Genomic DNA, 15,258 nt, shown 5'->3' on the forward strand with positions numbered 1-15,258 from the left:
AAGCAGGGGAGGGGCTGGGGGAGCCTCCCCCGCTGGTAGCTCAGGCAGGCCAGAGACAGGACGGTCCCGCGAGCCGGATGTGGCCCATGGACTAGAGTTGTTTGCCCACTCACCCGCCCCTTTAACAGCTGGTTCTACACCGGCTTCTAAATTTAACAACCGGTTCTTGGGAACCGGCTCCAGCTCACCACTGCTCTTAAGTGTTCTTTGTACGTAAGTCAGCATAGTCTAGAGAATCCAGGATCGTTCCTCTCTCCCTCTCTCTTACACCTGGCTTCTGCTCTGAAACATGGAGTCTCTGTAGATGTAGGAAAGTTGTCACCAATGGGTTAATTAAGTTTCTCAGGGTATCATGGATTGGAGCCATGCTCCACTCCTCTCTTTCTCCTGTTTAGTGTGTTTTCTTGCACTCCATTGTGTAGTTGAATGAAGCAGCACATTCCATGTCTGCAGGACTGTAAGTCAGGTATGTTTTTTGCATACTGAGCTGTCCTTTACAAAACTGGTCTTTTTTCCCTCTCCTCCTAAAATGGCTGGTGAGACCCTGTCTCTTATAACCTCCGACCCTTTGTCAGCTGACTCCCTGATTAGCCTCCTCTGGTGAGCAAAGTCCCCATCCAGAGAATCTGTTGCTTAGTTACCTGCCCTCCTAAAATTCAGATTTGAAAAATTGATTGGCCCTGGGTGGTAGCCATCTCTTTGCCCAAAGGTACTCCATTTAAATAGGCAATCATCAGAGTTTAATGATCTTGTTGTTAGCCCTGTGTCACCAATCTCTGGAATTTGTTTATGATGGAGGTGCAAAGCAGGAAAGCAAAGATGCTCAAAGTGAATATACACAAAGAGTTCCTAATCAGAAACAGAAGTCATAAGCTACACATAGATTCATCAGGTCATCACATCCTCTTTTTCAGAATTTATTAGCGTCCTTGTAAAAGACCATACTTCATTAACAACTAAAGAGGGCTAAGTCTCTTGTTAATTCTGCACTCAGTTTCATTTGATGGCTACCCTAAGAAAAAAAAAAAAAGGCTTCAAAAAGCAATCTAGAGAGAGTGAGTGTGGAGCGCTCATAGCAGAAAACATGGTTCAGTTTCCCTAAGAGCTACCACTAGATTTTAGTGTGCAGTGTAGTTGTAGCCTTGTCGGTCCCAGGATATTAGAGAGACAAGGTAGGTGAGGTAATATCTTTTAGTGGGCCAACTTTTCTGGAAGATTGGAGAGGCAGGAATCCCAACCCAGCAGATGGATCCAATAAAAGGTATTATTACCTCACCCACTTTTTCTACCTGATTTTAGTGTCAGTAGCTGAATTTGGACTAAGCGATAGCATTCCGCTGGCTTTTGAAGGATAAGCAGCACTTAGATATGCTGAGAAGACATTGTAGATCTTGCAATTCTTCAAGACTTCTTTCACTGTGGAACTGGGAGCTCCTAGACTTTCCACTCCCCTTCTACCTCCTTTCATTTCTGGTACTTTTGTATACTTTGCAAAGAGCTGAACATAATTCATAACTTTAGTTTCTCTTCCCTGCATTAGTGCTTCATACAAATGGCTCACTCCTCACTGCTGTAAATTAGTGTGTGTTAATTTTGCATGTTTCTGAAGCTTCCTGTTGGTCACTTGTGTAATGTATCTGTCTACATTTTTAGACTGTGCTTATCATTATGGTATCTCAGCTGTTTTTTTGAAAAATGTCTTGTTCTTTTTGCTTTTTTCAGTTTCCTACTGTTAGTAAGATGGTTTGGGTATGCTCTGTTTCTCATACAGTTTATGCTGATAAGTAGAGCTGGCTAGAAAATTATAATTCTGTTCACAGAGGGTTTCTAAATTTGTTCTTCTTTTGATTTGGAACGGCAAAATATATATGCCACCTCAGATTCACACTGGTAATTTTTGCCTCAATCATTCCATGTCTTCAGGCTCAAGATTAGTTCATGGTGCTTGACTTGCAAGGTGCATACTGCTTTTGGACTCTCTTGGATCCTTTTGGGCTCTCCACAGCACTGAGGATATTTACAGAATGCCCAACAGTGGTACTGGCCCACCTGAGAAAGCAGGGTATTCACATCCACCCGTGGAAGGAAGTCTGGCTGATCAAACGCAGATCACAGCAGTAGACAGTGATGAGGCTGGAATGCTCGTTATTCCTAGTCACTTAGGTGGGCCCTCGTTGTGAACTACAAAAAATCATTGATCACCCCATCATAAACAATAGAGTTCATAGGAACCATGGTTCACTCCAGAGCAGAAAAGGTGTACCTGCTGGAGGACAAGTTCCAGTTGTTTAAATCATTCATTCTCCAACTTGTGTAAAATCAGACTGCAATTTAATAGACTTGTCTTGCAGTGTTAGGTCACATTGGCATGCATGTACTTGAGGCTGTTTGCCAGACTTCATCCACAGTGAAGTGGCTCTGGCTTGGTTTGGTCTATTGCTCAATGAGTCATTGAATAGACAGAATAGTTTGAGTGTCCCAGCACTTAATTACAGAGCTGGCTTGGTGCTTGGATCGCACAAATGCATGGAAAGAGGTATGCTTTTCAGGCTCTTCCCTGTTGAAGATTTTGTCCAGGAACGCATTAGGGACAGACTAGGAGACCCATTTGGGCCACCTGCAGCTTCAAGGGATATGGTGTCCAGATGGCTTAATGATGATGTCCTTGAGCTTAGAGCTATCAGACTAGCCTATGTGGCATTACTTCTGTTCTCTAAAACTCTGTAGTGCGAATCTTCAGGCAACAGGACAACTACATACTACATACATAGGAGGGCACCTTTCCTAGTCTGTTTGTCAGCCCTCAACTTCTGGTCATGATGCCAACTGAATGCAGTGACCCCCATGGCCTTTCATCCTGTGGGAGTCAGCAACAACCCTATGGATTTCCTGAGCAGGCAGTCAGTCAGTAACCAGCCACAAATGGTCCTTGTAGAGGTCTGTCATAGGATTAGCGCTCTGCCACTGGGGATTCCTCCTCATAGATTTGTTTGCCCCCAAGGCAAATGCCAAATGTCAGAACTTTTGCTCTAGGAGAGGATAGTTATCATAGACAGACCCATATTTTTTAAGCTCTTGGAGAGAGGAGATTAAGATCCTTTTTAACCAAAAACAAAAAGTCAGCTAATTATGTTTCCCTTTCAGCATTGTGGTTTTGCAAAAATAGTAAGTATTTTAGTGCTGAAGGTGTGAATTATTAGCTGCTACTTGGTTTACTTTTATAAAAATACCCAATCAGTGTAGTTCAGGTGCACAATGTTGCTTATGCATAGACTTCATATCAAAGACAAAAGCAAAAGGACAATACCCCCAAAAACAATTCCCCTCCTTACCTTCCCCAATCACCATCTTACATTTGGATGCCTAAGAGTGGACTTTGTGCAGTGCTTTAAAATGCACAAAATGACATTTGTCAGACTAGCTTGAGAAGCAAATCCTCTTCCACCCCGTCATGTGGTGCTCTGTTCACTGAAGGTATGGCACCCATTCCTGCAGTTGCACACTGTCCCTCTGCATCTGTATCTGAAACTCCTTTCTCACCCCAGGGGTTGCTGCAGCCTCCTTGTGTCTCAGCCCTCCATCTAGGTCACTATTGTGGTTCCCCCTTCTGGGGATAGGAAAGTCTTTTGTCAGAAACAAGCTCAGGCAGGCTTCTTACTCGCTGCCTGGCCGATGCCACTTCCCCAGTGGCTGGTTGGGGAATCCAGGTACACCCTCTCTGCTGGGTTCCAGCTCAGGGACCCTCTAGTCAGCAGTCTGCCCTGTACCTTGCTGCATTTCCCCGGGCCCTGTCCTAACCTTCTGGCTCTCCCTTCCATCTTTGGGTCTGCCCGCTTCACCAGTCCCTCCTCTGAGGGAGCAACTGCAGTCTATGCATATCTGCAGCCTCCAAACACTCCTCCCTCTTCCCAGGGGAAGTGACTTCAGCCTTTCCCAGCAGCCTCCTCTGGTGTCAACCTCCTGGTTTATATAGGTCCTGCCTGTTCCTGCACAAGTGAACTGCTTCTAACTGAGGCTTCTCTCCCAGTCTTAATTCCCCCTCAGGTTGCCACCTAATAGGGTAATTGCCCCCTCTAGCCTACCTTAAAAATCACAAGAACACTAAAAATTACATGAATGATTAAACAAAAATCAGTCCTTTTCAAGTCACGTAAGATTCATAGAATTTAAGTTGCTTTTGTGGGAGACACCCCTATTAAGTGGATTGCACTATCTGTGGTGGGGAGGTATTAAATCTGTTGTTCTTGTTTGTCTGTCTTGCACACATGCACCCAGAAAAAAATCACCACTGCTAATGCAGAATTATAACATTCTAAGATTATTACACAGGCAAGCAACCAGCCAACGTAGACAACGTTAAACACTATTTCTATAGCTGCTGTGCCATTGATGTCAATGAAATAAACAAGGTTGAGCTTTATTAATGTTTGTATTACTAAAACAGAATTTTCACAAGATGGAGGAGGACAAAACCATTATAGAAAGTAATGTTAATTTCAAGGGTCTTAAGAATATTGCTACTAAAGGAGTCAAAAAGAAAAACAGGCTCATTAAAACAGTGAGTGTTTGAGTTACTTTAACAGTGACAGTCCAACAACATTGTTTAGATCAACAGTTCTCAAACTGTGGATTGGGACCCCAAAGTGGCTGCCACCTTCCCCAATAAATACTTCTGATAGGAGTAAGTGGAATGGTGGAAAGTTACAGGGGAAAGAGAGACTTACCTAATTTTCAAGTAATGGAATAAAAGTACTTATTTTTGAGTGGTTTGCCCATCCCTTTTTGTTCTGAGTGGATGCATTGTAAAAAGTTGACTCTAAGATTTGTTACTCTCTATTTAAAAACAAACACACAGAGTAGCTGCAACAGGTTTAAGGCAGTTATCTGCAATAGGCAACTGTTAATCTCTTCCTTAAGACTAATTAATACGCCTTTAAGATTTTCTGAAGACTTCCCTATAGGTCCAGAATATTTCAGAACCAGAATACAGACTCTTATAAATAAAATGGCATTAATGTTTTTTAAAGAACTAGAACTGGTCCTAGAACATCATCTGTGCCCAGAGACTCATTCTGATCTTACAAGCCACTCTTTTTCTAACTGTTCATGTACGTGTTTTGTTTTCTTTTGTTCTGTAAAGGAAGTCTTTAGCATGTTTAGCAGTGCTAAGTAACTCTCAGGAGTATAACCTTCTCTGGAGTATCCTACATTTTTAAGCTGTTACGAACACTAGCAAACTTAGCTGTACTTAAATCTGATGCTGAGAGATCAGTCCTAAATGGTCATTTTAAAAAATAATTTTCTGTAGCCGCAACTCTTCCCCCTCTTCCTCCCCGACCCCCAAAATCTCTGGCCTCATTTCTCCAAGATTAGCAGAGTCAATTTGTTCCTAAGTGTCTCTAAGGCCCGTTTTAGAACCAGTGGGCCCTGAGTTATTTGTGCTTCTTGGTTTGAGTGCAGGTAGCAGCTCTAAGCTTGCCGATTGTGTTAAATTATGGTGTCTCCTGTGAGAGGCTAGGTGAATAAATAAATATGCAGCCCAGATGCCCTTTAAGGCAGTTAATTATTGTCCTTTATAGAAGTCAAGGAAGAAGAAGCAACACATTTTTAGGGGAAATGAAAGCATGAAATTAAAAGACTGGATATTGGCAGAGTCAGGAATAAAAGAAAAAAGCATGGGAGTCGGGAGTAATCTGGTGTATGCAAAGAAATAACTAACTCCCGAAGCAATAATCAGTTGCTTCCTCTATCAAATAATAATCCTCCAAACTGAATATAATACAGTTAGGGTTCCTTCTTTACCTTTCTGACCAAAAGCAACTTGAGAGGCTGTATTTTCTCCTCCTGATGCAACCACCTCCCTTACCCCAAACAATGTGCTGTGCTCAGCATGCATGTCAGGACTGTTCTAGCCATGTGCATTCTGTGGTATGGTGTGCCAATATAGCTCCTAGCCCAGTCATTCCTTCTTCTCTTCTCTGGCCTGGCAGTCACCAGCTGGCTGCTTCTCAGGCATGCAGGTTAGGCAGACCTTTGAGGTGCTGAGGGTACTTTTGCTTTCTGGAGAGCCTTGATGGGCTCCTGGCTCAGAATTGTCAAACATTTTATTTTGTGTCACTTTTCTCAGTTGCTGTTTCTGAGCTGATGCCTGTGCAAGCTGATTTTCATAGGACCCAAAATAGCAGGCTGGGGCTTCATTTATTAAAGTAAGCACAGTTTTACAATTTAGTCTTGCATATCAGTTAAGTACCTAGTTCCAGGGTGGTGTGTTTCACACATACCATATATAGCATGACTAGATGGTGCCTTTTTCATTGATTTTGTATGAGGTTCTAGAATTTAAATCATACATATTTGTAAAATCCTAGGAATGTGTCTGTTGTGGATTATGTTGTGTACTATTTCTTGTACCTCTCTGCAGTCTCTCATGAGTGACCCTTTATAGGGGCAGGCCCTGGGCCTCCAGTTCACTTAAGGAGGAGTTCCATGACTTTGCTACTCTTAGACTGGATCCTTAGGTTTCAGCGCCCTGATTTCTCACCATGGCTCATTTAGGAAGACGAGTTTGGTTTGGCTTCTTGCAGTAACCTTCTCTCTTAGGAGCTTTATAACCAGAAAATATATGCGGTGATACCGTTCAGCATTTTCAAAACAAAGTTTTAGTAACAGGAACTTTTAGTAACAGGAACACAGTAGTCAGAGAAATGGGTTAAAGTAACAAAAAAGGCCTACACGCATAGATCTTACTTAAACTGAGTTCTTCCCATGCAAATTTTGGGTAAGTTCCACTTGGCCTAGGCATCCGTACTCCTAGGCTGAGACAGCCAGCCAGCCCCTGCAGCATTCTCTGTTACTCTATTACACTCACTTGCAGCTGTTGCTGCCTGCTCACCCCCCCGCTTCCTCTGTAAGGACTATATAGGATTGCATGTAATGGGAAAGTCACTTAAGGATACTGGACATTAATGACTTGCGTGAAAAAAGCACATTTGCCCCAATCCAAAATTCATTTATTTTCAGCTAAAACATTGTGCTATTAAAACTCAGATGAACGTTCACAGAATTCTGACTGGCATGCAATCTGCAGCTTCATTAAAGTTGACTTGAAAAATGTGTGTGTTTGTTTGCAGAGACAGTGAGTACATCCTTAGTTGGAGGTGTGTCTCTAGGTTTTTATACTACAGTTACCACTGTGGTATTAGAGCATCTGTATGTATGTCTGTCAATTTTTCAGAGTAGCATGCAGTTTCTGGATATTGCTGAATTAAATATCTTTGACTGACCCTGAGAAATTGTGGGTAAGATTCTGTGCTGTGCCTTTGGGAGGTGAAGCACAAATTTGTCTCTCAGAGGGAAGGAGTGCTTCCCAGTCCTGGGCTACTCCCGGGGCTAAATTACTACAGTTACTCCAGGCTGCCCTATTGTCTGTAGCATTGCTCAGAATCTCTGCAGTGCTGGGCACTGCCCCTGACATTCTCTGCCCCAGTACACCCCTCCCATCCGGGCTTGTGAGGGGGTTCTCAGGGAACATCTTGTACCTACTGTTTTCTTCTGTTCCTTCTCAGGGTAAATTCTTCCTTAGCTATATTTGGAATTCTTAGAGCCCTTTAAGCTGTGCTAGCCTTTTACCTGTCTTAGATGGGCCAGAGTGGAGAGCTGAGGATCTCATCCACACTCTTGTGTTGTTTTTAAAATGGAGCTGTTCTTCCAGAGGATATAGTTATGATTACAAACTTAATTTGGTTTTGTCCTAATTGAAGTGTTTATATATTGTTTAAGCTTCCAAGTGGTCTTATTTGTTCTTATTTGAGTGAATAATAATAAAGGTACATAGCTTTTGTGTTCCAGGGTATATTTCCAAAACCTATCAAAATGAGGCACTATGTACTCAATGATCATAACTGGGAATTTAAATTAAAATTTAAATTAAATTAAATTAAAAGTAATTGCTGTGGCCAAAACTGTGTTACAGTGCTGACCATTAAAAGTCAGCACTTGTCAATGAATGATTCATCAAAGCATCTTTTGAGTATATCTGTGCTAACAGTGGGGGAATGATTGGAGAGATTGAGTTTGAATGGCGTCTGCTGTACTACTTTGATTACATAAGTACCCACTGTAATTCCATTTTACTGCAGGAATAGTCAGTCTCTCTCTTTTGACAGCAGAACACCCATCTGTGGATAATAATACACAAGGTAAATATGCAAAGTTGGACATCATGGATGCATGTACCCTGAGTTGCCTCAGTTTGGAATAAAAACAACAATGTAGTAAAGCTGCACAGACTAAAACAAAAAAACTTTGTTTATAAAATGACAATTTGAGAGTTAACTCCTCATAAATCTAAACATGATCTTATCATTACAGCAATACACCAAATAATATGCAAAGAAAAATATAGCATCAAACGTACAGATTTCTTCAGTACCAAAAGGTACATAGGCCACAAATCCTAAGCATTTAAAACATGCCCACTGGTTTGGCATTTATGTCACCATACTGTCCTGAGCTGAAAAAGCAGCAAACACTCAGTTCTTTGAATAGGCTGGTATCTTTCTCCTTGTGGTTATCTTCTTGCTGCAGTTAGTAAAAGCAGGCCTGTGAGCATCAGCCCTCAGGGCAGAAATCTCCTTCCCCCCTCAAGTATGACTCTGTCTCAACTAATTGAAGTTTGATGCCCTTTTTTTTTTTTTTTTGTATAAACTTGGGAGTGAAGTTAGCCTCCACCCTTGGAAATGTCCTACTGAGCATGCTCCAAGGGTATGACTACCTACATCCTCCTGCAATCCCACCTAGGGTGGCCAGATGTCCCGATTTTATAGGGTCAGTCCTGATATGTGGGGCTTTGTCTTATATAGGTGCCTTTTACCCCCACCCCCGCACCTAATTTTTCACACTTGCTGTCTGGTCACCCTCCCCCCACATTAGCCCAGACTGGCTAGAGTCAGTGGACAGCTGCTGTATTCTTCTGGGAATAAACCTGACTACTACCATTTAAAGGAAGAGTGACAGAAGCATGGATACACATGCATAGCTGGGTATTACAAAACTAATGAACCTTAGCATGTAGTAGAGTAAATCAGTTTTTCAAAATATGGTGTATAGCTTTTTAAATAATAAGTTAATTCTATATTTTAGAAAAAGAAATAACAGCTGCTGTTGTACTTTCCCACTAACAGATCCGATTTTGTGCCTTTACTAATGTTTCAGAAAAATTCTCTCTTTCCAGAAGAACACTCCCTCAAAGAAGAGAAAGTGACTCATTGCTCTCTTGCCATTTTGGTTCCTAAGGCTAAAGACTATTTTAGAAATAATGTCAGATGTCAACCTTCCAAAAGAATATGTCCCTTTTTCTTTACTAATTGATCTTTAACTTCTTGGCTGTGTGCCATCAGTTTGTGATCAAGGCAACTAATATACAACTTTTCATTATCTTCCACAGATCTGAAGAGAGAAGCCAGTATCTGTCACATGCTGAAGCATCCCCATATTGTTGAATTGTTGGAGACATACAGTTCGGATGGAATGCTTTATATGGTTTTCGAATTGTAAGTTTCCTCCTTGGTTTTTGTTATGGTTATTTGAGTAATGACTAGAGCTGGGCAACGTTTTTCAGGTGGATAGTTTCTTTGCCAAAATTGCAGTTACAGGGCAACCAGAATTATTTGTGAACTCATGTAGAATTCACTAAATAGTTTAAAGTGCTTCAGTTTTTGGTGACACTTTCTTTTAAAAGCAGCATGTTTTAAGTGTAGAAGTTAATTTTGTTTGCCATGCTTCCTTGAGAGGTATGCAACAAAATTGTTCTTTTGAATGATCATCCAAAAATTGATCCAAATTCACTTTACAGCAGGCTGTTTCTAAATTATTTTTAAAAATGTACCTGGAAAAAAGCAATTGGACAACATTTTTCAAACCTGAATATCTAAAGTTTGTTTCTTCAATACGTAGATCGCACCTGCATAAAAAGTGGCCTAATTTTCTAAGACATTGAGTACCTATAGCTCCCATTGATTTCACAAGTAGATCAGCTTTCCCAGCACCTTTGAAAAATTAGACCACGTGTTTAGGTATCAAAGTATGAATGTAGGAGTTTTACTTTAGGCACTCCAGTTTAAAAATATGGGCCATTTCTTATCAAAATAATGGCTGTAGTCCATATCAATATAAATAGCAAATTTTAACATTTTTTTTTTAAAGGCATTGAATTAGTTGTGCTCAAACACTTTCAGGACTTCACACTTCTATCAACAGACTTCAGAGCAAAACAGACGTACAGTAACTCCTCACTTAACGTCATCCCGGTTAACGTTGTTTCATTGTTCCATCGCTAATCTATTAGAGAACATGTTCATTTAAAGTTGTGCAATGTTTGCTTATAATGTCTTTTGGTCACCACCTGCTAGTGGGTGGGGACTTGGAACCAGGGCAGGCCCCACAGATCAGCAACTCCCTCGTCCCTTCCCATGCCCGCTCGCAGCAGTCGGCCGTTTCCCTCTGGGGGGACGGGGGAGGAGCGAGAACGCGGCACACTCGGGGTGAGGGGGCTGGATTGGGGTCAAGAGCTGGGGATTGAATACCCCCCACCCCCAGCACTTTGGAAAGTCTGCACCTCTGCAGCCGTGAATGCGCTGTCCAGAGGAGGGAGTGGTATGCTTCAGCGGGATAGCGTGGATTCCTCATCATGTTCAGTTTCCGCAGGGAAGTGTTTGCAGCCGTTGCAGTGCTGTCTCCTCCCTCCCTTGGTGCTGCCTTTTAGAGTGTGAGGCTACATTAACAACATGTTAACCCTTGAGGGCTCAGCCGAGTGCTAGTTCATCATTTAGAAGCAAAGCATTCCCTAGGAAATATCCTACCTAATATCGACACAGTTGCTTTAGGAGAAGCTCAGGGAGCTCATGAGCAGGACCCCAGACAATCCTCTGATTAGAACTTGTTTAAAATTTATACTGTATATGTAAATTATGTCTTTTGTCTGGCGAAAAAAATTTCCCTGAAACCTAAACCCCCCTATTGCATTAATTCTTATGGGGAAATTGGATTCGTTTAACATTGTTTCACTTAAAGTCGCATTTTTCAAGACCATAACTACATTAAGCAAGGAGTTACTACACATAAAAATGTAGCTTTACATTTCTTTGTATTCTCAATGTAGAGCTGAATGGGAAGAGAAGACTGATCTTAGCCTCCAACTTGCAAGTGACCACAGGAAATAAGACACACATGTTGGGCATGATATTAGCATCACACAGATTTCACCATTATTAAAATAATTGGGTTTTGTGGTTTGTCATCACATATTAGACTATTAATTTAAATGTGTAATGTCACTAATGTATATAAAATCCCAAAAAGCAAAGAAATGAAGCAGAAACTGTAATGTGTACTTACCTAAAATGAATTCCTGCAAACTTTCAGTAACTGTTTGAGACTCTCATTTTTCTGCCTGCCTTTTTTAAATGTGAGGGAAAGTTTTGCTAGCATAATGAAGGTAAGTTTGTAAAATGCTGTTACTTAATGGTGGGAACCACTTTTTCAAACTGGGGAAGTTCAGGATCAGATGGAGATGACAAAAATTACACTTCATTTGTTAATGTGTATCTACCACCACCTACTGGTTAGAAGAGGTGTTACTCAGGAGTCTGGAGTCGTATAGGAGTATTCAGTTTTTAAATATACAAACACATGTCTGTTAAGTACAAATATTATATGGGGATCTTGGATACAAAATAAAAACATGGAAGTATTTATTTAAATCCCCTATAATAGGGATGGCAATACTGTTCAGTGCTGGGCGTGAGGTTCCTAGCAGAGTGCACCTGGGAACAAGCGTCACCCCAATTAGGAACTGTTTATTTGGTGGGGTCTGCATTTTGTGTAATGGGAGGGCAGGAGGGATGACAAAAGGGGAAATAAATATATGGAAACCACTTTTTGACTGTAGTTTGAGGCATTATTCATAACTCTAAAGCTATAAATTTTCAAATCATTTGTATTTCTTTGTTTTTATGTTACTGATTTTAAAAAAGAAATAAAAGTTTACTGAGGCAGTTTAGATACTTCTATTAAATTTTACTATCATTTCACCTCATATGAAAATATGTATTTGGTTCTTTTAGTTTGAAGATAATCAGTTTGCCCATATTGACTTCTGGGACAGCTAAGAAATAAAATTTTTCAGCAGTTTACAATCTCCTTGTTCAACAATAACTTTTTAAAAATGATTGAACTCCCCTACACATTTGTGTTATGACTAGTTCTCATGAGTTAAGTCTGATAGCTAATTTGGAGGGGGAGACTCAGTTACAAATGGTAGAAAAATCACCTCTGAAAAATGCTAAACTGAGCATCTTCTACAAGTTTTTCAAAGCCTGTTGTTGGTGTCCTTGGTTCCAAATGTTAGTGTCCCTTCCTAGTCTGACCAAGGACCTGGTGAGTACAGGAGTTATGGTTTTCAGGCTTTTGGGATGATATTCAAGAGGGGACAAACACACACACGCAGTAAAATAATGCCTTTGCTTTCTCTATCTTCTCTAAATCCTTCCAGGTTCAACTCTTCTCCCCATCCTGCATACCTAGAACAATGGGGATTTCATTTTCTCTCTTACCACTCCTCTGCACACACATGCCATGCATGTACATATGCTCTTGCCATCTGCTGCTTTGCTTTGTCTCCCTGCATTCTCTTGATCTACGTTTATGGTTTAGGCCACTACTGGCCTACCCTGCTTACAATAGATCAAGCTACATAATTTCAAAATGTGTTGACACCCCCACCAATATCTAGAATTGGACTTCACATATGTGCTAATGGAATCACCTCTACGTATGGTAGGGTTATTACTGAGGACAAAAATCAGATGGTAGGAGGAAGGTAAAGATGGGGCCTGAGATTTTGTTTTTTTTAAAGCCATGTCTGTTAAATTATGGTATGTTGACTGCAAAATATTTTTTCGTTCTAAGCAATAAATTACATGCAGTACTGATTGTGGTGCTTTATTTATTCTGTAAAAGTCCCAAAGCATGGGCTAAGGGACTTAATTACACTATTATAAAATGATTATGTATACCTTAGGGAAACTCATTGTGGTAATTAATAAGGCTTTAAAAATTTGGAAATGGAAGCAAGGTTTTACATCTATTTTTACCATTCCAGTAGCTCAGAATTATGGTACAAACACTCCTAATTGGCTTTTTAATTACATAATCTTATTGCTATTTAATATTAATATACAAAATCTTCATTGTGAAATAGTTAGGTTTGCTACACACATCACATAACTGACTCAAATCCAGAATGGAAGGAAATGAAAAGAGAAATCACCAAAAACTAGATACCCTGTTGTTCATCCACAGACATTCCTTACTGTCACCACAACTACTGTACACTGCATGTGCTGTAACTGTAACTCTTCCCTTCCCTCTAGCTTTTCTTTTCCATATACTCTTTACTAAAGTACCCACTCTTAACACTATTTTTCATGGATGTTTAGGATGTAATGTGTTGTGCTGGGGAGCGGTGGTGGGAGAGTTTGCTAAAAGTGGGTAATGGAAGGCTGGCATCCATAGCAAGTTAGGATTGTGGTGTGTGGTATGCAGTATATGGTAGTTGTGGTAATGGTAAGGTGTGAGCCGGTGGTAGAGGAAACAAGGGGGTTTACTGTTTGGTGTGACACTCCACCCCTTATTCTTCACAGTGATATTACTGTGATATAATTATGATATATTTTGTACAAGATGGGTCATGTGAGGTCATTTGAAAAGTTATCATTTGCCGAATGATTATGCTATTTATATGCCTGTATCATTTTTGTATCTGAAGTTATAAATATTGACTAGGGATTTGTATTTTAACTGGGCTTACTCTGGAAAACACCCACAGCCACCCTTTCAGGTACAACAGTGAAGAAACCAGACAGTGTTCATGGCTCATCAACAAAGACAATGGACTGTGGAATAGCAGCCATTGCTTATAGCCTGGCCAAAATGCCCACAGGAAAGTTAAGCTATACCACAGTCCGTTGTCTTTGGACTCCATCTTGGGATGTCAGTATTTTTCCACAAACTGATCTGGGAACCAAGTTGTGAAACAAAGGTTTCCCACCATATGCTAATGCTATATAAGGTAGGGAGTGACATCATCTGTCGTTCTTCACTCCCCACACAAGAAGACTGGACTGAAGAACGAAACACCTGAGGAACGAAGACTGAACTGGGGGAAGTGCTGAACCCAGGCTAAAGGGAATTCTAGCCTGTGTGAGAAAGACCTGGGGATTCCAAGCTGTAAAGCAAGTGCAGCTTGTCCCTTAAGAATATGCAGCCTGCTTGTATCATCCATCAGGGTGAGAATTTGCTAATATATATCCTATCTTTCTAGTATCTTAGACTTAATTTGCATATTGTTTATTCACTAGGTAATCTGCTCTGAGTGACTGAGTGAAATACATGTGACTTTGTAGCTCAAGGGGTGAAGGCTGTTGCATATTCCTCTCTATATGCATGTAACTGCAGATGGCTGTGTCCCTACCTGTGTGTATGTTGGTAGAAATGTAAGACTGGGAGCATGTCTGCAGGTTGCCACCGCAGCACAGTGAAAGAGAGCCCAGGCTGCTGGGTGAGATACCTGAGTCCAGGTGGGGACTTTTGACCTAGGGGTTCCCAACTTACAGGCCCCACCCTCTCAAAAAACAGTTTCCTATAACTGCCTTTTCCTGTTGAACTGAGAGATACTAATTACTGGATAAATCACAGACCTCATTGAGATGGACGGCTTTGAACTCGGCTGTCAATTAATAGAGGTTAATCGCATCCCCCTACTTAAGATAAAAGGAGTTTTGGACTGGGTGGCTGGAAGTTGCTATAATTTGTGAGTCATGAGTGACAATTTGATTTGAGGGAGGTGGGAGAAATGTAAAGTATTTCAGTGAAAAAAAAAATTAGATGTGAATGCTTCCTTGGTGGGGAATTGGTATGAGGAGGCAGAGGAGTGGGGGACTAGAGGAAAAGAGGTTTGAGGTTCCAATTAGATGAGGGGGGTTGTGGGGAGGGGGATAAATGGGGATGAGTATTGAGGTAGAGTAGAAGGGTTGGAGGCATGGAGTTAAGGGGAGAAGAGAGGTGGGACACTGGGAAAAAGGGACATGGGGCTGAGTGGAAGGGGGACTGAGAGAGAGTAGATTCAGGAGCACCTGTCAGCGCTGCATGGTCCCTTTCTGTGTGTGTGCTGAGATCTGGGCAGCTTTTGCCACTCCAGAA

General features: G+C 41.2%; 1 protein-coding gene across 12 annotated transcripts in view; it reads left to right on the plus strand.

Annotated features, from left to right (window-relative positions):
* Nucleotides 1-15,258, plus strand: part of CASK (calcium/calmodulin dependent serine protein kinase) — a 442,447-nt gene that overhangs the window by 197,571 nt on the left and 229,618 nt on the right. For all 12 annotated transcript variants that reach the window (XM_032806527.2, XM_032806492.2, XM_032806483.2 and 9 more), the window contains one exon: nucleotides 9,446-9,551. In XM_032806527.2, the coding sequence (XP_032662418.1) occupies nucleotides 9,446-9,551 (106 nt within the window). The remainder of the gene's footprint in view (nucleotides 1-9,445; nucleotides 9,552-15,258) is intronic.

Source organism: Chelonoidis abingdonii, chromosome 1, assembly GCF_003597395.2.
Source record: "Chelonoidis abingdonii isolate Lonesome George chromosome 1, CheloAbing_2.0, whole genome shotgun sequence".
Taxonomy (NCBI): Eukaryota; Metazoa; Chordata; order Testudines; family Testudinidae; genus Chelonoidis; species Chelonoidis abingdonii.